The 26,803-nt window shown below is 34.9% G+C and overlaps 1 protein-coding gene, 1 non-coding gene and 1 pseudogene across 3 annotated transcripts; all 3 read right to left on the minus strand.

Annotated features, from left to right (window-relative positions):
• Positions 1–2,414: 2,414 nt before the first annotated feature.
• On the minus strand, positions 2,415–3,761 carry LOC131181550 (oxygen-evolving enhancer protein 1, chloroplastic-like; annotated as a pseudogene).
• Positions 3,762–4,067: 306 nt separating this feature from the next.
• On the minus strand, positions 4,068–4,141 carry TRNAI-AAU (transfer RNA isoleucine (anticodon AAU)). Its single transcript has one exon. It is a non-coding gene; the product is annotated as a tRNA-Ile (tRNA).
• Positions 4,142–4,633: 492 nt separating this feature from the next.
• Positions 4,634–8,575, minus strand: LOC110663212 (cold-regulated 413 plasma membrane protein 2). Of its 2 annotated transcripts, none has more exons than XM_021822464.2 (4): positions 8,173–8,575; positions 6,332–6,439; positions 6,161–6,231; positions 4,634–4,975 (listed from the first exon to the last, which is right to left on the minus strand). In XM_021822464.2, the coding sequence occupies exons 1-4, from the start codon at positions 8,346–8,348 to the stop codon at positions 4,740–4,742; spliced, it is 591 nt and encodes a 196-aa protein (XP_021678156.1). In that variant the 5' UTR covers positions 8,349–8,575; the 3' UTR covers positions 4,634–4,739. The 2 variants fall into 2 exon arrangements, with proteins under 2 accessions (XP_021678156.1, XP_021678155.1); XM_021822463.2 differs by having other exon boundaries at positions 4,634–4,993; positions 8,173–8,573.
• Positions 8,576–26,803: the final 18,228 nt, after the last annotated feature.

The following is a 26,803-nucleotide window of genomic DNA, read 5'->3' on the forward strand; positions in this document are numbered from 1 at the left end:
ACTGGACCCGGTCCAATTGGTGGCCGGATCGACTGGATTTTGGTCGGGAAGATAAAAAGTTGCACACGCGTAGGGAGAAGTTGGCCCGATTTTCTAGCTAGTTGGAGTGTCGGCCAGTTGTGGGGAACACCCTGGTGGTGCGTCAGCGAGCTGGGGAGGGAGGGGTGGCGGTGATCGACAGTGGGGAGGAGAGAGGAGAGAGAAATCAAAGAGGAAAGGGGAGAGGGTCTACATGCGGGAAGAAGAGGGAGGGGAGAAAAAGAAGATCGGTCTGATTCGATTAGTCCGGTTCGATTCAGCCAGTTCTATTCAGGATACCAAAAATTAAATTTTTACTCTACCCTGGGACCCAAAACAAGGCTCAAAAATTCCAAACAAAAAATTATCGAAAAATCAGAAAAATTTATGGAGTCCAAATATATTTTTAAATTTTTCATGTGGTCTTTAAATTAATTTTTAAAAATAGATGAAATTTATTGTCTTAAAAAAATTAAATCCGATTTTAAAAATCCAAAAAATTCAAATTTAATTTCCATAATATTTAATAAAGTAAAATATTATAATTTACACATAAAATAATTATTTAAAAATTTAGGTATTACAATAGATAAAATATTTATTTGGTAATGCAAGCAACAAAAGCTTTAAATTTTAAATAAAAAATATATTATTATTTTAAAAATTCTTTAACTTTTAAATATAAAAATAAATTATTATATAATATAAAAATTTAAAAATAATCTTGTTAAGTGACTTAGTGATAAATATAAATTATGATACACAAGGTCAAATATTTAAATTATAATAAATTTAATTCTCTTTAAAATTTTGAAATATAAAAAAGGAATTTTGTGAAATTAAAATTAAATATAATTACTTTATTTTTAATTAATTTAAATAAATATAATCACTTTGAATATATACTTAATTTAAATTTATAAAAAAAACTATAATAAAAAATATATTTGAAAGAGTAATAGATGATTTATATCTATATAATAATCAAAAGCAACAAGACTTTGAGATGAGATTATTTTATGGATGAAAATGGTTACTTTCTTTTACATCATTGGCCTGCACTTATTATATTGTAATGCCACATTAAGCTAAGGAATTTTATATTTTGATCATTCTTTGATAAAAAAAAAAATAATAATAATAATAATAATAACTATGGGCATACTTATTAGATAATTTGAAGCCTAGTTGACTCTTCCCATAAATTCTTTTAAAATATTGAGAGGTCTACATAATGTTATGCCTCCAATTTTGATAATCATAACTTTACTTTTAAAATATATATGTGTTGCTTTTCCACAACTCATTGTGTGATGGTGAAATGGGCAAACAAATAATGATTGTTATTATTAGGAAAATTTATAATTTGATCCCTAGGTTTTACCTCATATTATATTTTAGTGTATAAAATTTAAAAAATTAATTATATAGTTTTTAAATTTTGTATTATATTACACTTTAGTTTCTGAATTTTAAGAATTAAATTATTTAATCTCTTTAATTTTAATATATAAAATAATTTAATCTTTATAATTTTAATATTCGCAATAATTTCATTCTTTAACAAAAGGATAGAATTATTTCATATATTAAAATTACATAAATTAAAGTGTGATATATTATAAAATTCAATGATTAAATAATTAATTTTTAAAAATTTAGAAACTAAAGTGTACTAATTAATTAATTTTTCAAAATTTAAGAATTAAAATATGATATAAAATAAAATTTAGTGATTAAATTATAAATTTTCCTTATTATTATTATTATTTAAATTGAAGGCATTTTGAACCTCAACACCACAACAATATTTTATGGGCCTCATCTTAAAAGAATCTGTGAATCCACAACAATATTATTTAAAAAGCTCACACCTGCAAATTTATTTTCCCCTTGATAAGATTATATATAAGATGTTACGTGTTTTCAAATAGCTTTTAGAGGCGGTTTGAATTGAATGCTTATATACCAAATGACTTTACCATAAACAATATTGGATTCCTCTCTTTAATAGTGAAATCAAGTCTTAGTGTCATCAAGTCAACAACATAGTGATTAGATCGAAATCGGTTTGATTAATGGTTTCAGACTTTGAACCTGGATTAGGGGCCGATTACTATTTCTCCTAATAAATTTGAATTGAAACCAGCCCGATTTAAAATTTGTTTTCTTTTCTTTTTTTTTTTTTTAATTATGTTGGATTTGTATTTGGTTTTTCTTTTAAATTGTTTATATACAAACTAAGTAAATGGGTATAAAAGCTTATTATAGTTTGATAATATCAAGGTTTCAAGTAGATTAAGGTATTAGAGTAACAGACAAGCAGAGGGTATAGTTCTAATTGCTCCCGAATCCCTTGGTTTCCAAGCAATTATTACAAGCAGGGAAGATAATGATTGGCGATCATAATAATATACAAGATATTATCATCTCAATTAGGTCACAGAAAAGTTTTAGCAACACCTTCAATATTTAGCAAAATCTGAACCAAGAATATAAATACACAAATTCATAGAAGCAAAGAGCTTTATGACTCAAGCTGAGCATACCAGACGCCCTGGATCTTGACATCCTTTGGAGTCTTTGCTCCCATATCAGTATCAGATGGCTGAAAACTCTCAAACACTCCAATAACCTCTCCAGTCTCAGGCTTTGTACCGGTGACACTCAGGGTGATTTTCCCTGTTGACGATGAAGTATTCTTAATGTTCTCCTTGGCTAGTTCTTCCTCGTCTCCTCTGCCTCCGGCAGGCAAGGCAACGGCATTGTCATAACCGGTTGAGCCACCTCTTCCCTTTGGGTCCAAGAAAGATGAACCACGGGAGGATGCTACAAGAAATTCTCCTCCAAAGCTCTCTGGTTTACCGGTTGCCACCAGCTGTTTGATGGTGAAAAGGAAGGGCACACGTTCACCACCAGGAAGCTGTACTGTAACAGCAGCGTAATCAATCCCGTCTTTCTTCTCAAACTTGACAGAGCCATCAGAGGAGACTTCGAAAGGTCCCTCAATCTCGTCGAGAGTGTAGGTCAAGCCTGTCATGAGCTTAGTGTTTTGGAACTCAGAAGGTGAATTCTTGGTCCACCTTCAATGGCTGGACATTGGTTGGCAGTACCAGTTCCCTTTACATCCAAATATGTCTTGCTCTGAATTCCATCATAGTTTAGCCTCTTTGGGACTCCTTCAGCACCTGCTCCCTGAAAAAATATTGATCATGAACAGGGCTCTGATGTTGGATTATTTCATGATTGAACAGTGTATGCTAATAAACTAATATCACACATACTCCTAGGATATAAGAAAGTAATGGGAATTAAATTGATAATGATAACCAAAATGAAAGTGATCATGCTCATTAATTATTGAAGCAGATGAATTTAGAGAATTAATGGTAAAACACACCGAGACCACAAGAGCAGAAGTAGCAAGAGCAAATCCAGCAATATTAGTAAAATCAACACATTTTTTAGCCAAGTCCTTAAGGAGCAAGTAATCCTAGCATTAGTTGGCTCCAACCCAAAAGCCTTGGAGACATTCTGGGAAGACCTGAGCTGGAGGCTGGTCCTAGCAGGCACAGCCACCTTGGTGGGTTGCATGAGTGTTTCTGCTGCTTGTAGTGAGGCCACCATAGTTTCACTTTCCTCGCCTTCTTCCTCTTGTGGAAATGTATTCCCCATCAGTAATAAGAAATAAAAGTGTTTTTGTACGGGGAGAGATGGCTTTGGTGCGAGTAAGATAAGGGATAGGATAAGGTGAAATTATTGGTTGATAGAAGCTAATGAAAATGGTTTTGGAGTTTGCCACGTGGCAAGTTTCTTATTCAAGATATAGATCCTCCCTTATTCAGAGTGGATGATTTTGCTGGACTATTTCTAAATCCTATCTGCCAACTGTAGCTATTTGCCTATTTGTGGTTTGAGAACAGTTGCCAGATTACAATTTCTTTATATATATATATATATATATATATATATATATATGAAGACAAACTATATTAATTTCAGTAGTATTAAAAAAATAATAAAAAAAATAAGGAAAATTAAAAATAATTTGGCCCATGCAGGTCTCGAACATGCGACCTTCGCGTTATTAGCACGACGCTCTAACCAACTGAGCTAATAGGCCAACAGCCATTGATGAACATTATTACATATTTAAACATAGACAATGAAAAAAAAATTAAAAGCTTTATCGCTTAGTGGTATATTTATAACTAAATAAAATCCTGCCATATGTATATAATTTCTTTTTTGGAGATAGAAATGGTGTTAATTGCCATTGAATTATTTAATCACTAGTCCAAGATCCTGTATACAGTTTCCATCCACAATTTCTCTGTTTGCAAAATGAAAGATGAGATAAGAATCTAGTGAAGTTAATAGAGTTTGAATGTTCCTGCAGAGCTTCAAGTCTTCTCATGGAGGGTCGTTAATAACGCTCTGGTTTCTCAAGCAAAATTGTGCAGCAGGCAGATGGTTTCTTCTCCCATTTGTCAGATTAACTTTGCTTTTGAAGAAACCATAGAGCATATTTTGTTTAAGCATCCTCATTTGCTTCTGACTTTCGCTATTTTGCTGACCAGAGTTGTCTATTTGAAATAATGGACCAGAGTTGTCATTGGCAATAAGATTTCAAACCTTTAGATATAAATTTAAGCAAATACATAAAAATGATTGATCAAGTTCCAGTTCACAAGTCCAACTCATTTGTCCATTTTAATTGCCTAGATGAAGTGGAGCACCAGTGCCCATACTGGATAAACAAACAGCAGAATAATGCCAACAGTGTTTGATATTCCATGGAGTTGTGTGAAAGAGTTTCTGAATCCACCAGATGCCCTGATGTGCTCTTGCAGCAAGTAACAACCAATGATGAGGCATATCAAGACACCAACCCAGCTGTTCTTCAACGTGTGTGCAAAGAAGCTGGGAGCCACAACCAGAAGAAGAATCAATGATCCTGGCATCTCCAGCCAATCTATCAATGGCAATAACCAGAAAGTGGGATTAAGAAAAAAGGATACAGAAAAGACACCCACTCGAAAATCATAGGGCATTGTTGCAGCAAAATCAAGCAAAATACACAAATCCACCTCCTATGTTCTCATAAATTGTTACGGTCCCTTGTTAAGGATCTAGTTATGGGTATGTGTGCAAGTGCAAAGTGAATTTTGGGGGTAAGATGGAGAAATGGTGTGGTTTCTCTTCTTTCAACCTATGGTTGCAATTTATAGGCTCGCCAGAGAGAACCCAAAGACCTCTTGAGTTTAAGTTACTCAAAAACTTTGGTTGAAAATTCTCATATATTTTTTATTTCATTCTGCCTTCTTAAATAGCGGCTGGTGGAATAACCACCTCCTGCAAGAGGGAATCTATAACAGATCATGGGAACAAAGTGGAGGCACTGCCTCCCAAAACTTAAGAACTGAAATACTACTAGGAAAAATGGGAAAACAGAACACAGAGATTTGAGAGGATCATGGAATAATGGCTGAATTGTAGTTGTTGTTGACCTGGGTTGTCCATTTGACTGCAACAGCCTGCTAAAATAAATATTGTACACCCACTAGGCATGTATTCATTAATCATCATTGAGAGTTGAGACTTAGGAACTGTAACAGAACATGGGAACAAAGAGGATGTAGTTCCTAAAACTTAGGAAGCGAAATACTACTAGAAAACATGGGAAAACAGAACAAAGAGATTTGAGAGGATCATGGAATCATGGCTGAATTGCAGCAGTTGTTGACCTGGGGTTGTCCATTTGACTGCAACAGGCTGCTAACATAAATATTGTACAGGCACTAAGCAAGTATTCATTAATCATCATTAAGAGTTGAGACTTGTGAAGCATCTTCAAAAGTTAATTGTAAGTTAAACAGGAGAGGATAGCCTAAAAGGCATAGTTCCAAAGGATGCAGAGCCTATTGGCTATTATCAAATAAACTAATTACCAACACTGATAAGAGGGAAATACAACTCCAAAAATATCTTTTTAATTTGGGAAATTCAGTTTCTTTTGAGGAATATATCTTATTAACAGTCAAATGCAGAAAACAAAGCGAAATGAAATGGCAATTTGAGATAGCAAATATAAATAAAACTGAAAATTATGTTGAACAGGTACACAGACATGAGCCTATACCTGGGAAGTGACGAGGAAAGAAAAGCCTAAGCACCACTGCAATGAAAGCAATCCATTTTCCAACCTCGCCTCTGAACAATTTAAGATAAAGATGTCAAGAAATAAAGTTCAGCAGAAGATAAATGCAAAATGAAAGAGCTCAATAAATTAATTATCATAGGTGGTTGTGACCTGAAGAAGTTGAATATTACTGAAGGGAGACTAAGGAAAATATAAGGTACTAAGAGTGAAGTAAGAATGTTTGTTCTCCAGTTTGTTCGATCCAATATCAGCAAATATCTGCAGCGAAAATTGAAATTGTCATTGATTTCATTCACCGACTAAAAGCACATCAACCTCATATCCAGCAGAATACACACAATTCATATCAATTGGAGAGCAACTAATTGAAATATACAGTTGCTTGACATAGTTCTGATAGCCTGAACAAACTACCTCTTTAGGTAAGCATTGGGATGTGTAAGCCTCAGTGAATGACTTACCAAGTGTTGGACAGTGGACATAAGATGAATAGGTAAATCTAAGCACAAATAAATGCAGTAAAGAAGAAACTAGGCTCCAAAACCACCTAAAATGAAATATAGTCCTTTCATTTCATTAATCAAATCTCACAATTCAAGAAATAACGGAGATTGATCAACATAAAAATACTTTTTTTTTGTTTTTCTTAAGTTTTAAAAGCATTATTCTTTTTATTGGACAAACCAACAAAGTTTGGGGTTTGAACATATAACCTCTACTCTTAACAGTTTATTTGGGAGAAAGTTTTCGGACGTAAGGTTTGGCCTTTTAAAGTACCATACTTTTTTTGGGAAGAAGGTTTTTCAAAGGAGGTGAGGTTTTTGGAAGTTTGAAAACTTTCAAAATCCTTACTTTTTCTACCCACTCAACCCACCAAAAGCTTTTGATAATTTACTTTCCATTACTTTACCTTTTCTTACTTAAGCTCATAGGTTAGATTTTAATAATTTAAGAGTCACAATGAAATAAAGCTCATTAGTTAGATTTTGGTACCTTCTAATACTACAATAAGGAACATTGCTGTGTGGTCAAACGAATTAAAATCTAGGGTAAATTACTATCAGGTCCCTATGGTTTGTCAAAATTAACTACATAGTCCCTATTTTCCTAAAACCAAATTAAAAATTCCCGGTATTTTAAAAAATTAAACTCTTTTAGTCCTTCTATCAAAGAAAATATTAATCAACTTGCTTTAGCATTGAATATTTATATTGTTTAGTCCTTATAACTTTAACCATTCTTACCATTAGTCCCTTTGACCAAGGCTAAAACAAATTGATTACCGTTTTCTCCAATAAAAATCTTACAAAAGGACTCAACGGTTTCATTTTATAAATATAGAGAAGTTTTAATTGGGTTTCAAAAAAATAAGGACTAAGTAGTTAATTTAGACAAACTAAGGGGACCTGATAGTAATTTACCCTAACATGCATAAGGAATGCAACCTATGAAAGAACACAATCACATCTTATTTTGAGAAATAAACAATCTTTGACAAGGCCTGTGAAAGGGTAATCCACCCAGAAATTTGACCATAGATAGGATTTTTTTTTTTTTTTTTTTTTTTTTTTAGTTTACAAATTACAAATGGCCAAAAATCCTAAATTAAGGTTTGTTAACATAATTTTCTCTGGGAAAACGTGATGATGGCGTCAAGCTGGAACCGTATTGACCACAACAAGAAACAAGCACAACAAGACCCTGAGAATATACGCCTGCAACTGCAAGAAGGCATAATACACCAGACGAAAAAGAAAGATATACTGCACGCTTTTTCTTCCCTTTCTTTCCCTTTTAACAACAACAAACATAATCAATCCCACTAAAGCTAAATTTCAAATACCCAATTTCAATAAAAGATAAAGAAAGAAGAGAAAAAAAAATTGAAAGGCTGCAATCAAATAACACTTTCCACAACAAAATCTAGAGTGGCACTCAACTTAACCCGGCAAAAATATCAAGATAAAAGGGAAAGAGACTGATAAACTCACATGGCAGCAAAAGAGGCAACCCATTTGAGAAAAGAAGTACCAAAGCCGAGGCCACCAAGCCTAGTGGCATCATTTAGGAGTCGCTTGGCAGCAACGTTGAGCTCATTGAGATCAGACTGAATCAAATCGGTTTTTACTAGATCAGTACTCATTTTCAAGTACTCCATCCTCCCCATATCTTTTCCTTTCACTTTTCTCTTTCTTTCCCCGCAAATCAGATCTAAAACGCAAGAATTGGACAGTATAAATGAATGCAAGAAACTGCAGCAGAGTGGGATCAAAGGATAAATGCCTTTTCGAACAGCTCTAGCCGGAGGATAATGCCCTGGTTTGCTAGTGTGACTGTGACGTGGGACCTTATTTTCAGCGATGTTAAAACGTAAATGTGTGTTTGCAGGTTCGAGACCACAATTGTTTTTTTTTTGGGAAAAATGAACGGTTGAAAAAATTTAATATTTTTAATTAAAATATTTAAAATTATATTTTTTTAAACATCAATTCTAACGATCATGACAAACATGTTCTGATGGGTCCCAGTCAAAGAAAGAAAATAGTTCTCAAAATGAGAGATTGGTTGTATTTTTATTTCCTCATATTTGCTGCTGTTACAAGGAATAAATAGGAAAAAAAATTGAATAACAAATTCAGACCTGCAATAAAGGCTTTATTTCAGCTAACAAATGCTAAAAAATCTCAACAACATTTGATCAATTATTAAGCAGTAATTAACTAAGTAACTATAGCAGCAAAATAACAAAGACTTCAGTCAAAATATTTTCTGTTTTTAACAGGTACTCTGAAACTTCTTCGTGGTCTATCATTGCTTTCCCCTTTTGAAGGAATAAATGCTGAAAAATCTCAACAACATTTGACCAATTATTAAGCAGTAATTAACTAAGTAACTATAGCAGCAAAATAACAAAGACTTCAGTTGAAATATTTTCTGTTTTTAACAGGTACTCTGGAACTTCTTCGTGGTCTATCATTGCTTTCCCCTTTTGAAGGAACCTTGTCCTCAAGGTTCAAAGTTGGATAACGTACATGTAATCCGTTGGTGCTTTCCCAAGTAGCATCTTCCTTAGGCAAGTCCTTCCATTGAACCAAGCTTTCATGATTAATTGTGGAACCTGTTTGAATCATCCTTGTGTCCAGCACCTGTGCAGGTTCTAATAAAACATCACCATCAGTAGAAAATGGAGGCAAATCTGTAGACACAGGGACAACATCTCCAATATGCTTTTTGAGGAGAGAAACATGAAAAATCGGGTCAATTTTGGAACCTTCTGGGAGCTACAATTTGTAAGCTAATTTGCCAATTCGTTCTTCAATCAAGTAGGGCCCAAAGAAACGACTTGCTAATTTCTGTGAAGCTCTGCGATAGACTGAATGTTGACGGTACGGCTGGAGTTTAAGATAAACAAGATATCCCACTTGAAACTCGACATCTCGACGCTTTAAATCAGCCATCTGCTTCATTTTATTAGCAGCATGGGAAAGGTGAGTTTTCAATTCAATCAAGATCTCATCTCTTGATGCTAGCATCTGATCCACCTCATGAAATGAAGATTGGCCAGCTTCATAATGTGGTATTGCAGGTGGTAGTCGACCATACAAAGCTAGGAAGGGTGACATACCAATTGAAATATGGAAAGAAGTATTGTACCAGTACTCCGCCCAAGGCAAAAACAAACTCCAATGCCGAGGTTGCTGTGATGCAAAGCAACGAAGGTATTGTTCCAGACAACGATTTGTTACCTCAGATTGGCCATCTGTTTCTGGATGGTATGAAGAACTCATATTCAATTGTGTACCCGAAAGCTTGAAAAATTCCCGCCAGAAATTGCTCATAAAAATGGGATCTCGATTGCTGATTATTGAACGAGGCATCCCATGGTATTTGACAACCCCTTCCACAAACTTATCAGCAATAATTTTAGCAGAATATGGGTGAGATAAGGGCAGGAAGTGGGCGTACTTATTGAGCCTATCAATGACCACCAGAATTGAATTTTTACCGTGAGAAGTAGGCAGACCATCGATAAAATCCATTGCTATATCATCCCAGACCTGATGAGGAATTGGCAGTGGTTGTAAAAGTCCCGTAGTAGTAGTGATTTAGTTTTTCTGACAAATGGTACATGCAGCTATGTACTCTTGAATCTGCTTTCTCATCGAAGGCCAATAAAATTGTGGGGCGACTCTTTTATATGTTCGCAAGACGCCTGAATGCCCTCCACTAGGGGAATCATGAAATTCCTGCAGAATCTTGAGAGTTAAATCAGACTTAGGAGGTACCACAACCCGATTTTTATAAAGAATCAAGCCATTACGCCAAGAGTAAGGAGCTCCTGGGTTCTCCGAAGCTAAACTGCCCAGCTTGATCATGTAGGGATGAGAAGAAATAGCTGCTCTAATCTGATCCCATAGGGAAGAATGAGGGATGAAAAGAGCGTTGAGGCTTGGGCTGCCACTAACTCTGGATAAGGCATCAGCGACTATATTTTCCTTTCCAGGTTTGTATATGATCTCGTAGTCAAATCCCAGTAATTTGGAGACCCATTTTTGCTGTTCAGGTGTAATGACTCTCTGTTCCACCATGTACTTCAAGCTGCGCTGATCAGTTTGGATATAAAACTTTCGGCCAAGCAAATAAGGGCGCCATGTTCGAATAGCTTGCAGTATTGCTAACATCTCCTTAGCGTATGTGGACCAAGACTGTTTTGAAAACCCCAGAGCACGGCTCATGAAAGCAATGGGCCGATCATGTTGTGATATCTGACTCGATGCCGTTGTTGGAAGCATCAGTGGTGATGACAAAAGGGGCATCAAAATTCGGCATTGCAAGTATTGGTGTGGAGGCCATGACTTTTTTTAGTGCAGTAAAGGAATCATCTGCTTCCGAATTCCAGAGAAATTGACCCTTCTTCAAAAGATTGGTTAGTGGCCGAGCAATGGTTCCATAATCACGAACAAATTTCCTGTAATATCCTGTCAAGCCCAAAAATCCACGCAAATCAGATACATTAGTGGGTTTAGGCCAATCAATCATAACCTGTATCTTCCTCTGATCCACCTGAACACCATTACAAGAGACGATGTGTCCCAAATATTCTATCTGCTGCTGTCCAAAAGCACACTTGCTAAGTTTTGATATAAAATTGATGTTGCCGCAATAATTCAAAAGTAGTGCGTACATGTTGTAGGTGTAATTCCCAAGTGGGGCTATAAATCAACACATCATCAAAAAAGACTAACACAAATTTTCGCAAGTGAGGACGAAAAATTGTGTTCATGAGCGCTTGGAAAGTGGAGGGAGCATTACACAAACCGAAAGGCATTACCAGGTACTCGTAGTGACCATTGTGAGTACGGAAAGCGGTCTTGTGAATGTCAGCATGGTGGACTCGAACTTGATGGAATCCAGCAATAAAGTCTAGTTTTGTAAAGTAAGCTGCTCCATACAACTCATCCAGCATATCGTCAACGGTAGGGATGGGAAATCTGTCTCGTATGGTCACCTCATTAAGGGCCCGGTAGTCTGTACAGAATCGCCAAGTCCCATCTTTCTTACGGACAAGTAATACAGGTGAAGAGAAAGGACTGGTACTTGCTTGAATAAATCCCGATTTCAACATGTCATGAACCTGCTTCTCAATTTCTGCCTTTTGGAAGTGAGCATATCTGTATGGCCGGACATTAATAGGATTAGTGCCTTCCTTGAGGTTGATTCGATGGTTGATTTCACGTTCTGGAGGAAGCTGACTTGGCTTTTGATAAATATCTGGAAACTGATCCAATAAGAGTTTCATCTCAGGATGAATTCCTTCGGGAAAGACAGTCGAAGTGGTTTCCACGCAAATGGCAAAGAGTGAATTATTGTGTTTCAAATCTTTGGCCATTATTTTCAAAGGAGAAGCTTTAATTGGCTGACCCTTAATTCCCTGTAGATGGTGCTGCTCCCCTTTCCATAGAAAATCCATCGTCAGTTTGTCCCAATTGCACTGAACTATACCCAGTTTTCTCAACCATTGAACTCCCAGAACCACATCCAAACCTATAATCGGCAAGGAATAGAACGTGATGGTGAAGGGAATTCCCTGTAAAAGAGCAGGGGTATTCCTGAATTTGTCGTTGCACTGCAGAGGATCCCCGTTGGCCACCTTCACGTTGAATGGTGAAGTCGGATCAACTGGTAATTTTAATATTCCTGCTATTCTCTCATTGATGAAATTGTGGGTGGACCCACTATCAATTAGACAAATTAATTCCATCGGATTGATTCATATATTAACCCTCATTGTACCAGCCGATGACCATCCAGTGAGAGCATGAAGCGAAATCTCTGGTTCACTATCATCATCCTCCTCTTCAATTCCAATTCCGCCATCAAGAAGAAGAAGCTGCGGTTTGGAGCACCTGTGTCCAGGAACAAATTGCTCATCACAGTTAAAACATAATCCCTTAGCCCGACGATTCTGCATCTCCTCCCAAGAGAGTCGCTTAATAGGCGTGCTCTGTTTTGTTTTAGTTGGAGAAGAAGAGCTCGGTTGATAAGATGGGAGAATTGCCTTCTTTTGTCGCAGCAATTGCTCATCCCTCATACGAGCTAGGCTGATTGCATCCTTAAGAGTCTGTGGCTTGAACATTCGAATACCCTCAGAGATTTCTGACTTGAGACCGCCCAAAAAAGTCCCCACTAGTGCCTTTTGAGTCCAGCCCTTAACTCGGTTTCCCAGCCTTTCAAACTCCCTCTGATAATCACGTAGGGGTCCTGTTTGCCGGATTTTTGATAACGATTCGTCAAAATCCTCGCAATCAGTAGGCCCAAATCGTGACCACAGTTCTGCAGAAAAGATTTCCCATGTTATCGTTTTTCTCGCTTCTATGTGAGTTCAGCGTAGCCACTGCCACCACTCGTTTGCTTCCCCCCGAAGGTGATAAGAAGCCAAGGACACTTTCTCTGATTCTGGCGTTCCTTGATACTCAAAGAATTGATCAACTCTGGTGAACCATTCGGTTGGATCATCTCCGGAATATTTCGGAAACTCCAGTTTCGCTAATTTAGCGAAGTACAAAGGTTTTCCCCCTTCTCTGGATTCATCTTGGCGAGTGCGGACCTGACTAGCATGGTCGTTTGCACTGTTGGTTGCTTCTTTGCTAGAGAGAGTAAGTTCGGAGAATTTAGTGATGGCTGCTTTGATTTGCTGCAACTCATCGCTAATTCCTCGTTCCATTTTTGACAGGTTATCTTGGAGCTGGCCGAAGCCAACTTCCAAATTTTCGATTCGCTCCTTGTTGGTTGTCATAGGAGAAGAAGAGAAAAAGATAGTAGGATAAGATAGGCTCTGATACCACTGATGGGTCCCAGTCAAAGCCGAATAAAATAGTTCTCAAAATGAGAGATTGGTTGTATTTTCATTCCCCCATATCTGCTGCTGTTACAATGAATAAATAGGAAAAAAAATTGAATAACAAATTCAGACCTATTCTAAAGGCAATAAGGGCTTTATTTCAGCTAACAAATGCTGAAAAATCTCAACAACATTTGACCAATTATTAAGCAGTAATTAACTAAGTAACTATAGCAGCAAAATAACAAAGACTTCAGTCAAAATATTTTCTGTTTTTAACAGGTACTCTGGAACTTCTTCGTGGTCTATCATGTTCTTAATATAATAATGATAATGAAATTTGATCCTTTTTTAAATAGGACGTTAAGTTTATAATAAAAAAAGTACTATGAATTTTACAGAGAAAATTGTCTAAATTTTGAAAAAATTATGATAAATTATAAATTAATTCTTAACATTTAATAAAATTTATAAATTAATTTATATTTTTAAAATTTATTTATTCAGCCTTTGATATTCAAATAAATCTACAAAATAATCATTTTATTTAATTATCCACCTAATTTATCACCAATAATACAAAAAATACCAAAATAAAATATTTATATGATAAATTTTATTACAAAACACTCCTCATATTTTATAGTATTCATTATTCTAATTATAATATTATCATTTCATTTTATCAATATTCTAAAAAATTTATTTTTATATTATATCATTTTATAATTAAAAAAAACATGGACACTTTTGGGTTTTTATATACCCAACATAATAAATTTGTAAGTTTATTAAAATATCAACAATTAAATAAGTGAGTTTTGAAAATATAAAAACTAATATGTAGATTTTATTAAACTTCAGAAACTAAATTATAATTTATTCTCATAGCGTTTAAGTAATTTTTCCTCTTTACTAATGCCGCATAACTTCAACGTATTTTTTTGTCAAAAAGTTAACTTCATAACTCTATTTAAAAATTATGCAAAATCACGAGGTAGTTTTTTTTTGTAATTTTATCTTTTAAATAAAATGGAATGGTGAAGGTAGAGTTTTCGATTTTCGTTGTTTTATGTTTTATGAAAAAATTAATAAAAATTTATTTACCCTTGTTTGGATACTTAATTGTGTAGAGAAAAAATAAGAGAAATTAAACAAAAGAAATAAAGAGAAAAAAAAGGAAGAAATCTAATTTACACTATATTGTTTAAATAAATTATTGAAATAGATGAGAAATATATAATTTTTTTATTAAATAAAATAAAGAAAAATATCTATTTTTCTCTATTTTCCACCACTTTGATGGAAAATATTGACTTAGCGGAGAAATTGAATTTCTTCTCCTTTATCTTCTTTTCTACTTTTTTTTTCTCCTTAATTTATTGGCCCAAACAAAGAATTGGGAAAAAAAAATTATTTTCTTTTCTCCTCTCATTTTCTTTCAATCCAAATAAAGAATTAATTTTAATATAATAAATATCTTTTTCACCATATGAAGACCCATGGGCATTATAACCCTCTAATGTATTTAAAGCTGATATAGCATCGGCATAGGTATATGTACCGCCAGACCACAAAATTTTAATTGGTGGGCCATTCGTAATATATTAATAATATATTTTTTTACATCAACATGTGCACACATTTATAATAGAGTATAAAATATATAATAAATGAGAATATCACAAACTATCAAACTATAAGAATTATTTATCAAAATTTCTATAATAAATATAAGTATGACAAAATTATAGATTTGATTATTATATAACTTCATAATAAATTCTAATATTAAATTCATAAATTCAAAAGTCAAAAAATAATATAAACCCCAAATAAATAAATTACAAGACATAATACTATAAAATTAAAAAAATAATCATTCCAATTAAAAAAATAAAAAAAATAGAGTTTACTAAAATAATAAAGTAAATATATCATATAAAAATAAATATATATTTAAGTTGATCAATCCAAAATTTACGTGAGAGTTGAGATCACTAATATTATCTACTTATACTTGTATAAATAATATAATTTTGTAATTAAAATAAAATAGAGGAGAGAGAGCAAAATGAAAAGGTAGGTAAAAGAATTATTTTTATAGGAAATTATTTGAGCAAAAATAAAAACAGAAAAATCCCATCTAATTTTAAATTGTGTGATAGGAATTATTAAATTATTTATTTTAATTTTCATCAAATAACAACTACCAATAAAAAATTTGAATAATTAATTTTGTAACGCCCTCACTTTAGGTAATATGTATATTCTACTGTTCCGACGACTAATATTTGTTCAGACAGTCAGAATATCTAGAGCTATACTTAAACTATAGTGAAAAGGCATAAATTGATGGAATAAAAGTTAAGAAAAATTAAAAGAAAATAAAAGAAATATAATGTAACTAGGTTAAATAAGTCGAGATTTCGGCGATGAGTGACCGTACCGAGAAGTAACTGCAAAGACAGTTATCGACCCCGGACCCGCGAGGAACCCTAAGAAATAATTTTTGGGACTTAATTGAAGGTTTACTGAGGTATAAATGACATTAAAAATGTTAAAAAAATTTAAGAAAAATTTATTAATTGGCATAGACAAAAATAACCCGACAAGCTTAACGAAGGTATTTTGGTCATTTTACCCTCAGAGTGAAATTTTGACCTAAATGTTAATTAAAATGAGAGAGAATAAAATATTAAAAATAAATTTAAATCATGAATTATGGAATAGAAAAAGGGAAAAGAAAAGAAAAAGAAAGAAATAAAAATTAAAGGAATTATGAGGTAAGCATGATGTGTAATGACATAATTAAAAATTGGTGACAATTAAAATTTAACAAATAATTATAAAGGGATAAGAAGGAAGCAAAATGAGACAAAAATCAATTAAAAGTGGTCATCTTCTTTCTTTACCTCCCATGGTCGAATCTCTCATCCCAAAGCTTCCTCCATTTTTTCTTCTTCCAAGCTTAATTCTCCCTAAGCTTTCCACTATAAAACCTTAAATCATCTTCATTAAAAATCATCCCCATACCTTGGAGAAGCTAGTAGTAGTAGTAGTAAGAAGGGAAGAAATTGGAGTTTGGTAACTTGAAGAAGTTGATCAAAGAGGTTAGTGTCTTTTCTCCTTTTCTTCTTCTTTTAATCATTGAATTTGACTTGAGATAAGTAGAAATTGTAAGAAATCAAAAGAAATTCATGAACATATGGGTCACTAATTTTCGGCAGCCCTAGGAAGTGACTGAATTTGATGGTTTGGATTTGGTTAGTGAAGTTGATTAATGAAGTTTAATGTAATAGAAATTAAATTGCATGGAAGTATGCATGAGATTGTAAACTTTGAGTTAGGGTTTTCACCCAACTTTGGGGCTTTTGTGCTATGCTTGAAATTAATGATATTGAGATGATTTGTTGATAAATATAAGTGCCATGTATGCCAAAATGAAGTTTGGGAGATTGGAAAAATTGAAAATTGGGAGTGTGTTTTCATGCAGGATTTCTGGACTAATGAGTCCAGCATGCTTAGACTACCATAACTTACATTGTGTTGTTTCAATTGGTATGAAGCCAATTGGAGATGAAACTAAGGTCAAAATACCCCATTTTTCATGAAGAAATCATGCCCAAATTGTAACACCCCGAACCTCCGATGAATAGTACCATTTTTGGTCCGTGACTAGTACTATTCAAAGACACATTGAGAATAAAAAATAAATAGAAAATTAATTGAAATAGACACAATAAAAATTCAAGTGACTCAAAAATATAAGAACTCACTGGGTATATTGTAAAAGAGGGATTATGACCCGATAAGGGGCATTTTGGTCAATTCACTTTAAGATTTTATTTTTGACCAAAATATCAATTTAATTAAATGAAAATAAAATATTAAATTATGAAGAAATATTGAGGGAAAAAGTAGGGTAAAAGTGGAAAGAAAATAAAAGAGGCAAAAATCTAGAATTTAAATTTTATTTTTGACCTAATTAAAATTAATGACTTATTGGCTTTTGACAATTAAACTTAATTATTTAATTAAAAAATAATAAATAAGTATAAAAGAAGACAAGTCTCCTTCTTTCCTTTCTTCCATGCCACCACCCATCTACCCTCTCCCTCTCTTTTCTTTTCTCTCCTTCTCCAATCTTCTTCCACCATTGTTTTCCCTTCCAAGTCTTTATTCACTTCAATTCCCTTCATAAATTCCATAGCCCACTAAAAGAAAACATCAAAGAGATCTTTGATTGAGAGATTAAAAACAAGAAGAGCAAGATTTGGAAGAGATTGGAAGTGGGAAAAATCATCAAGTGAGGTAAGCTCTCTCTTTCATGCTTGATTAACCAAATATGCTTTGAATCAAGTTTGGGTGTGATGAATTTACATGACAAAGCATAAAATTTCATAAGAAAATGAAAGAAAACATGTATGGAATCTAAACTAGTGTTTTGGCCAAATTGGAGAAAAATTAGGGTTTGATGTCTTTGAATGAAATTTATGATGAGATTAAGCTTAGTTGAAGTAGTATACATGATTGGGGCAAAGAAATTACATGAAATGTATATAAATTTAATTATGGGAGATTAGGGTTCATGGGAAAATTAGAGTTTTGGTGCTAGAGAGTGAAATTAGTGTGTGTAGTATTAAATTATGGTCATTTGAGTTTTATTTAGTTTGGATTGACATTGGGTTGATGAATGGAGGTAATGAAATGGTAGGATTAGGGAAAATTGCAAACTTTGGTGTTTGAAAATTGTGAGGTTTGTGCTAAGAAGTGCCATTGATGTGTCAATGCTAAATTATAGTCATTTTGGGTGAATTAAATGTGAATTGAGGTTGGTTAGTGGGAATAATTGAAGAAATGAAAAATTTGAACCAAGGGTAGAATTTGTACACTGAGTTCTGTGTGTTTGACAGCCCATAAATTGAGCTCCACAACTCTAATTGGTGTGAAACCAATTGAAAATGAAACTTAAGATATATGGCTAGAATTTTTGTGAAGATACCCTACCCCGAAAATGACCTTAAGCTATCCGAAATGAGCTTTGAACTTAGAGACAAAATTCTGGAATCTGCAGAATTTGACCATATGAACAGTAAATTTTGCATGGCCATAACTCTCTCTAGAAAACTCCAATTTAGGCGATTCTTGAACCGATAGAAACCTAAGACATAGTAGAACATTTCATATAAAGAACTTGAGGCCAAATTTGTAACACCCCTATGTTCGGTAATGTGTTCTACTGTTCTAGTGACCAGTATTGTCCGGACAGCTAGGATGCCTAGAACTACACTTAGATATAATAAGGAGACATAAAATAATTAAATACAAGAAAAACAAAGGAAAAATAATAGCAATGAAATATAACCAAGTTAAACGAGTCAAGAACCCTAGCAATGGGTGACCACACCGGAAAGTCGCGGCGTGGACCGTTGACTAGCCCTGGACCGCGGGGAACCCTGGAAAATATTTTTAGGACTTAAATAAATGTCTATTGAAGTATAAATAACATTAGAAATATCAAAGAAAAATTAATTAATTAATTAGTACAAAGAAAAGTGAGAAATTGAAAAAAAGGGACAAAGCTCGGTGTTACCGAAAAATCGGGAATGCAACCCGAACAGGGGCATTGTGGTCATTTGATATCCCAAGTTGCCTTTTGACCTAAATGTCCATGAAATATTAGTAGTATTAAATTTTAAAACTGTCATGAAAATAGAAAATTTGACATAAAATCAAATAGTGAGAAATTAGGGTGTTAATTACAATTATGGAAAACTTAGGATTATTTTAATGTTAATTTAGATTAGTGGAGCACTAAGTGGAGTATAAAATGGTGCTAATGGACAAGAAAGTGCCACTTTCACTTCTTCTTCCTCATTTCCATCTTCAAGCCGAATTCATTCTCAAACAAAAACCTCCATTGCTGTCCATAAGTGAACCTTCACCCACCCATGATCCAACCATGGAAACCTCAAGCTCCCTTCACTAAAAGTTGTCCATACACCTTGGGCAGTAGATAGGCTGTAAGAAGATCAAGTTTTGGTGAAGTTTTGAAGAGTTTCCAAAGTGGTAAGTAGGTATTTTTGATGTTTGCTTCATTAAAGTTTGTGTGGATGTTATGGGTAGTTGAATTGTGGAAGGAATTTTGGAGTTTGATGTTTTAAGGGAGATGTATATTTTTGGCAGCCATGGAAACTCCTTAAGAACAGTTTATCGTTGTATGTAAAAGGTAGATTAAAGTGTTGATGAAGTGTTTATATGTGTAGGAATAAATTGGGTGATGTATACTAAGTATATGTGAATGTACACTTGATTTTGGAAGCTTGGAAATTAATTCAAAGTGAGGTACAATTCAGCAATGTGAAGTGTGGACCTAAATGTGTTATTTCATGGTCTGGTTTATGGAATATTATTGTTAAATTATGGTACTTGTTATGATAGCTTGTGTATGTGTATGAGGGTTTGAGTTGGGCATGTAAATGAGCTAGGTTATGTAGTTAAATTGTGTGTAATTTGGACTTGGTAAATTCTAGACTATAATGTGCATATTGAATGTGGTTGTAAGCTGCCAAAATGACCAAAAATGTGTTGTGAAATGTGTTTATATTATGGTACAAAACAGAAATGGCATGAATGTGTAACTTGGTAATGTTAAATATGTCCTTTGATGAGTGATGGACAATGTGCAATAGGGCAGTGTGTATTTTGGCTTAGAACCTTAAGTGTGTGGCTCCAATTGGTATGAGACCAATTGGAGGTGAAACTAGGCACAAAAAGTGCCAACTTTCATGAAGGAAGCTTACCAAAATTCTACTTGGAAGGTAACTTGAAAAATGACCAAATCCGGATTAGTGCATTTAAGGCCCAAAAATTGACCAATTGGGCAGCAGTTAGTGTTTTGGCTATAACTCACTCAAAATAGGTCCAATTAACCTGAAATTTTTACTATGAATAGTTGAGATATATATCTACAAGTCTTATGAGGACACCAAAGCTCAGAAATGACCATAAGCAAGTCAAATAGCTTGCACAAGTTCGGGTCCAAAAACTGGCCGAACCAAAATGACCTAAAATGACCTAAAGTGACCAATTTTGGTACATTCTGACCTGCAATGGTAAAATGACCATAACTTGGTCTAGTAAACTCAGAATGACCTAAAATTTTACCCCGCGTGTAATAAGACATAGACCTACAAGTTTGTAGTTTTGATCGAAACCGAAAACTGAGGGAACTAGATCATCCGGTTAGGTCAAATTAGTATACCGGGATCCGACAAATTACAATAAAACGTAAAATACATAGAAATGAATTTGGTAACATGTACCAATACTAAAAGCCTTCAAATGTGACATATTGGTAACATTAAAACCTAATTCACCTAGACTGCATCGAGGGTCAACATTTTAGGTTGACTAAAGGAAATAATAGAATTCAATAAATTACGTATTAAACATTATCGTTAGAGATAGTTTAAATGAGTACTGAAACACTTTAAATTGTGTGTTTCAGCTAGCAAAGACTCAGGGAAGGGGAAGGAAACACTGAGTCAGAGCTAAGAGATAGTTATCAGAGGTTTGTGCACAACTAGTTTTTAACTGATTTTGTTCTGAATATTTCATATGATTAAATGACATATTTTTCTTATGTATTATGTTTAACAAGCATTGGATTTAATTCAATGATTATTGAAATTGTTATAGTATGTATGATTTTAGCTTTGTGAAATGATATTTCAACAAGTGTTAAGCATTGTTGTGAATTAAATAACTTATGTTTTGGAAAATTATGATAGAACATGTTTTGAATTGTGATGGGCAATTTGCATGGAAAAATGCAAATTTATGATTTGAATTGTGATGAGCATAAAAATTATTGGATATTGGAATTGACTTTGAATCGAATTGTATTGTGATTTATGCTCACTAAAAGGATTGTGATATTGTTTTATATCTCACTATAGATGCTTGACTAGGTTATTACCCGTCTCTCTCATTTGTTGAGAAGACAATGGAGTTAGTTGTGTTTTGATTACCATGGTACGTGCACAGGCTTAGATTCTCCTCTTATTAGAGGTTAGATCTAAGTTTTATGTTATGGCCCTTGCAGAAGATTCCTTATTGTGATGTGTACTATGCACGATGATTCGACCTCCCCGACCATAGGGAGTTAAAATGTGACACCCCGTACCCGTGTACAGTATACCCGAGTAAGTAATGTCACACGGTGTACCGGCACACTCTAATATACCCTAATTAATTTTCATCATAATTTTGAATATAACTTGTAAAATATAACGCATTTAAGTCATTTATTGAAATCATAATTTATTTGAGGTTCCGTAAAGTTTAAAGAAAATCCGGCAGAGTACCGGCTAAAAATGGAGAAAACAGTTCTTCGGAACTTGTGAAAAACACTTCCAATAAAGAAATTCATTCATTCTCAACTCCAATATCATCACAAAACTCAATATCAAGATCTCACATTTCAATTTCAATTCTCAACCATCCATCACATGTGATGCTCACATATAATTCATAAATAACCATTTACTTTTCCATTCACAAATACAATTTTCATAATTTACATAAACCTCAATATACATTACACAAGTTTAATTACATATGAGAAAATCAAAATTAAGTTGCAAAATGTCAAAATGACACCTAGTGTCCTACCAATGCAACTGAAGTTGAGGTGACACGGACACTGCGGAGTCGCAGGATGGACTCACCCAGTCTGTGGTCTACTGGGCTCACGATCTGTATCTCCAGTACCTACGCGTGGCAAAAGCAACGCGCTAAGCAATAATGCTTAGTGGTGCAATAATATAATAAAAGAAAATAGCAAGAAATTAAATGTGTAGTGAATGTGTACGTTTTATTTGTTTGGTATTTGTATATCATTTACTTTGTTCACTTTTATTCATTTGGTTGCCCCAAGTAACCTACACTAGACGATCGGATCGATAACGGGTAACCGCACTAGGTATCTAGTACCTCGGCCGTCACACCATCGGTCACATATGCATCTCCCGGTGTGCAACGACTACCAAGTCAGAATAATCTCGAGCACAAGGCCAATTCTCAATGCAAAGTCGAATGGCTAAAAGCCATGAAATCACTGAATGGCATATTGCCATGTGCGATCGCTAACTGAACCCTATTGGCATGCCAAACTATCCAAACCAATCATGTTAGGTATACTAGGGCATTTGAAACTTTTAAATTCTTCAATTTGTGCATTTCAAGTTTTGATGTCACTATTCACCTCATTGATCAATAAAAATGTTGACTTTTGGATAGAAAATGTGTACATTGACTTTGGCACTCCCAACATACCACATTTTACATTTAAAACTTGTTAGAATTGGTCACCATTACCATTTCTAACTTAAAACCAAGAGGGCAGAAAATTTCAGTTTTTGAGTCTAAGTTCACTATTCCATTAAACACTGTTATAGTAGAAATTTGAAGAAATGGAAAACATGAAAGTTGTTTCTTATTTTGTCTAGTTGAATTTCTTTTTTTGAATCACTCCATTTGGAGTTTTGTAGCTCCAGATATGGTCCAAAAACCACAGCTGGCCGTATTTCCATTCTGTAGAAATTACCATATCTACAGTAACATAAACAGTGACTGCCACTGCCATTTGGGTTAGGTTCTGGCCATAATTTGGGGGAGTTTCCTTCATGAAAGTTGTTTGTCTATGTCTTAACTTGTTGCTGTAAAAATTTCAGGTCAATTGACCATATCTACAGTGAGTTATGGCCAAATGAACAGTTACTGTTCATTTGGTCAATTCTGCAGAATCAGTTGCAGGGTATCCGGATTGGGGCCAAGTTTTGGTCCTCTTGCTTTGGTCTTTTGGGCATGGTTGCTTCAGCAAAAATGTGCCATTGTAAGCCTAGTTTCATGTCCAATTGGCCAAACACCAATTGGACTAACACAGCCAAAGTTATGGCTGTGTAATTGGACTAAAATTTCAGTCCATTGCTGCTGTCCTAGGGCAGATTACACCTTCACTTTGCCATACTATTTTTCAGTCCAATTTATGGTCAACATACCTCAAATGGTCACTTATTGACCATTAGAGTGTTCTTTAACAGTTTGATAAGCCAATTCAATTTTTACTTCTCAAAACCCTAATGTCCAATTCAATTTACCCATAAACCTCAATTAGCACACTAGTTCAACATCCATGCATATTCATACCTTAAACATCATTTCTATCCACTCTAAATTCATTTAAACAATCAAACTCATCCTTCCTTAGGGCTGCCGAAAATTTGAAGATGCCCTAACATATATAATTTACTTCATTTTCTTACAATTTCTTAACTTAAAATGATGCTCTAACAAGGATTAAAGGAGTGAGAGTGAAAGTATAGCACTAACCTCTTGGCTCAACTTATTGAGCTTGTGAAAACTCTAGAATTCCTCTTCTTTGTGGCTGCCTAGAGCTTGCTTAGAGTGTGTAGGTTAATTTTTGTGAAGATAACTTAGGGTTTTGGGGTGAGGCTTGAGAGATCTTCAAGCTTGAGTGAGGAAGAAAAATGGAGGTTTGCTTCTTGGCTATGGTGTGGCTGAAATGGAGAAGGAGATGGCTGCCCACGTTTTTTTTCTTTTCCTTTGGTCTTTATTTACCTCTTTTATTAGTTAGATAAATGATAGTTTAAATGTGATTGGTGGCCAATTTTAAATGACATCACATTGATGTCATAATTTGCATATATTGTAATTTTCTTTTCTTTTCATCACTACTAACTTTCAATTCATTTTTCATCAATATTAATTCATATTTTAGTTCATAATAATTATTTACTTAACTGGACAAGTCGGTCAAAAATCACCTCCGAAGGCGAAATGACCAAAATGCCCTCCGTTTGGCTTAACGGGTCAAAATTGGTCACTGGATTGAAAAATTTTTCTAGGTATTTTCTTGGCATTCTAATGCCATGGGAACCTCAATAACCCTTTTCTGGAGTCCCAAAATTATTTTATAATTTTTCCCTGTCTAAGGCTCCTCGTTGCGAACCGCAACTTCCCTCGATTACCCTTCGCTGGGCACCGCTCATTTAACTTGGTTGTATTTTATTTCTAAAATTTTTACTAAATTTTTCTTATTAATATTTGAGTTAATTATGGTTCTGACTTTAGTTTAAATATTTTTCCGACGTTCTAGGTCCGACCGACACCGATCACCGAACAGTAGAATGTACGGAGTTGCTACCGGGAGGGTGTTACAACTCTTCCCCTCTAATTTAAATTTCGTCCTCGAAATTTACCTGATGCAAACAGTTGAGGGAACTGTTGCCTCATCGTCTCTTCACTTTTCCAAGTTGCCTCCTCGGTGTTGTGGTGCCTCCAAAGCACTTTCACTAGTGGAATCTGCTTGTTCCTCAATTCTTTTACTTCCCGAGCCAGGATCCGTAGAGGTTCTTCTTCATATGTCAAATCCGGTTGTATTTCAATCTCTTCCCTGGAGATGACATGTGAAGGATCTGAGTGGTATCTTCTGAGCATGGACACGTGGAACACATTGTGGATCTTATCCAGCTCTGGTGGCAAAGCTAGCCTATAGGCCACTGGACCCACACGTTCAATGACTTCATATGGGCCATTGAACCTAGGGCTCAACTTACCTTTTCTTCCAAACCTCAATACCTTTTTCCACGGTGACACCTTGAGGAACACTTTGTCGCCAACCACATATTCTATTTCTTTTCTCTTCAGGTCGGCATAAGATTTACATGCATGCGAGGCAACCTTCAGATTTGCTTTGATTTGTTTCACTTTCTCCTCGATCTGTTTCACAGTGTCCGCCCCACCGATTTGTCTTCGCCCAATTCAGTCCAAAGACTGCTGAGTTCTACATTTTCTCCCATACGATTGCTTCATATGGGGCCATTTGAATGCTAGCTTGGTAGCTATTGTTGTATGCAAACTCGCCATGGGAGGTATCTATCCCAACTTCCTCAAACTCAATGACACAACTCCTCAAAGATATCCTCAAGGACTGACATATATTTCATGTTATTGTTATCATTTCTATTCAATATTTGTATCAATTTCATTGGTTTCAATTGTTTACAGATTACTCTTTACGATTGCCCATCCGTCTGAGGATGGAAAGTCATCTTTGAAATGGAATTGTGTACCCAAGGACTCATGCAACTTCTTCCAAAATCTTGATGTAAACCTTGGGTCTCGATCGGATATGATGGAAAGTGGAATTCCATGCGATCTAACTATCTCAGCGATATACAATTACGCTAACTTCTCCGGTGAGTAGTCGGTCTAATCGGCGAGAAAGTGTCTTGACTTTGTCAATCTATCAACTATCACCCATACAAAGATCATGTTTCTTCCGGTGAGAGGCGGACCACTTACAAAATCCATGGTGACCGATCCCATTTCCATTCGGTATGCATATAGGTCGTAGCAAACCCGATGGAACTTGATGTTCGCCTTGACTTGCCGACATGTCAAGCATTTAGTCACATAGTCGGCTATGTCCCTCTTCATACTGTGCCACCAATATCAAGCTTGGATCATGATACATCTTTGTACTTCCAGGTGCATAGCATATACACCGTGTGTGCCTCTTTTAGAATCTCGCCTTCAATTCCCCATCATCTGGTACACAGTCTTCCTTTGTAATGAGACACCCATCTGCTTTCACCTCATAATCGCTGCTTTTCCCTCGAGATTTTGCTCATAATAGCCATTAGCTTCTCATCGCCTTTTGCCCATCTAAAATCTGCATGTGAGTTTGGCCTCACTTGCAACTCAGCCAAAATAGCTCCATCTCGAATCAAAGTTAGACGGGCATTCAATGATCTCAAGGCTGTCATGGATTTTCTACTCAAAGCATCAGCAACTACATTTGCCTTCCCAGGATGGTAGTCAATTACACAATCATAGTCCTTCAAGAACTCAATCCATTGCCTCTATCTAAGGTTGAGCTCCTTCTGGGTTGGCAAGTATTTCAAGCTTTTGTGGTCTGTGTAAATATAGCACTTTTCACCATACAAGTAATGCCTCCATATCTTCAGTGCGAAGATAATTGCTACAAGCTCTAAATCATGGGTAGGGTAATTCTGTTCATGTGGCCTTAGCTGCCTGGAAGCATAGGCGACCACCTTCCCCTCTTGCATCAATACACACCCTAACCCATTATGAGAGGCATCACTGTAGACTACGAAGTCCTTTCGACACCTTTGTGTGCTGCTGGTGCCTCTGTCAACATAGCCTTTAACTTCTCAAAACTGGTTTGA

Source organism: Hevea brasiliensis, chromosome 7 (genome assembly GCF_030052815.1).
Source record: "Hevea brasiliensis isolate MT/VB/25A 57/8 chromosome 7, ASM3005281v1, whole genome shotgun sequence".
NCBI lineage: Eukaryota > Viridiplantae > Streptophyta > Magnoliopsida > Malpighiales > Euphorbiaceae > Hevea > Hevea brasiliensis.

What these genes read in the sequence shown, in the direction of transcription:
- LOC110663212 (XM_021822463.2), bottom strand. Translation starts at nt 8,348, where the DNA reads ATGGGGAGGATGGAGTACTTGAAAATGAGTACTGATCTAGTAAAAACC. An exon ending in GTAATATTCAACTTCTTCAG is followed by an intron (nt 6,232 to 6,331) that starts GTCACAACCACC and finishes TAAATTGTTCAG; the next exon opens with AGGCGAGGTTGGAAAATGGA. An exon ending in CTTTCCTCGTCACTTCCCAG is followed by an intron (nt 4,994 to 6,160) that starts GTATAGGCTCAT and finishes TGCCATTGATAG; the next exon opens with ATTGGCTGGAGATGCCAGGA.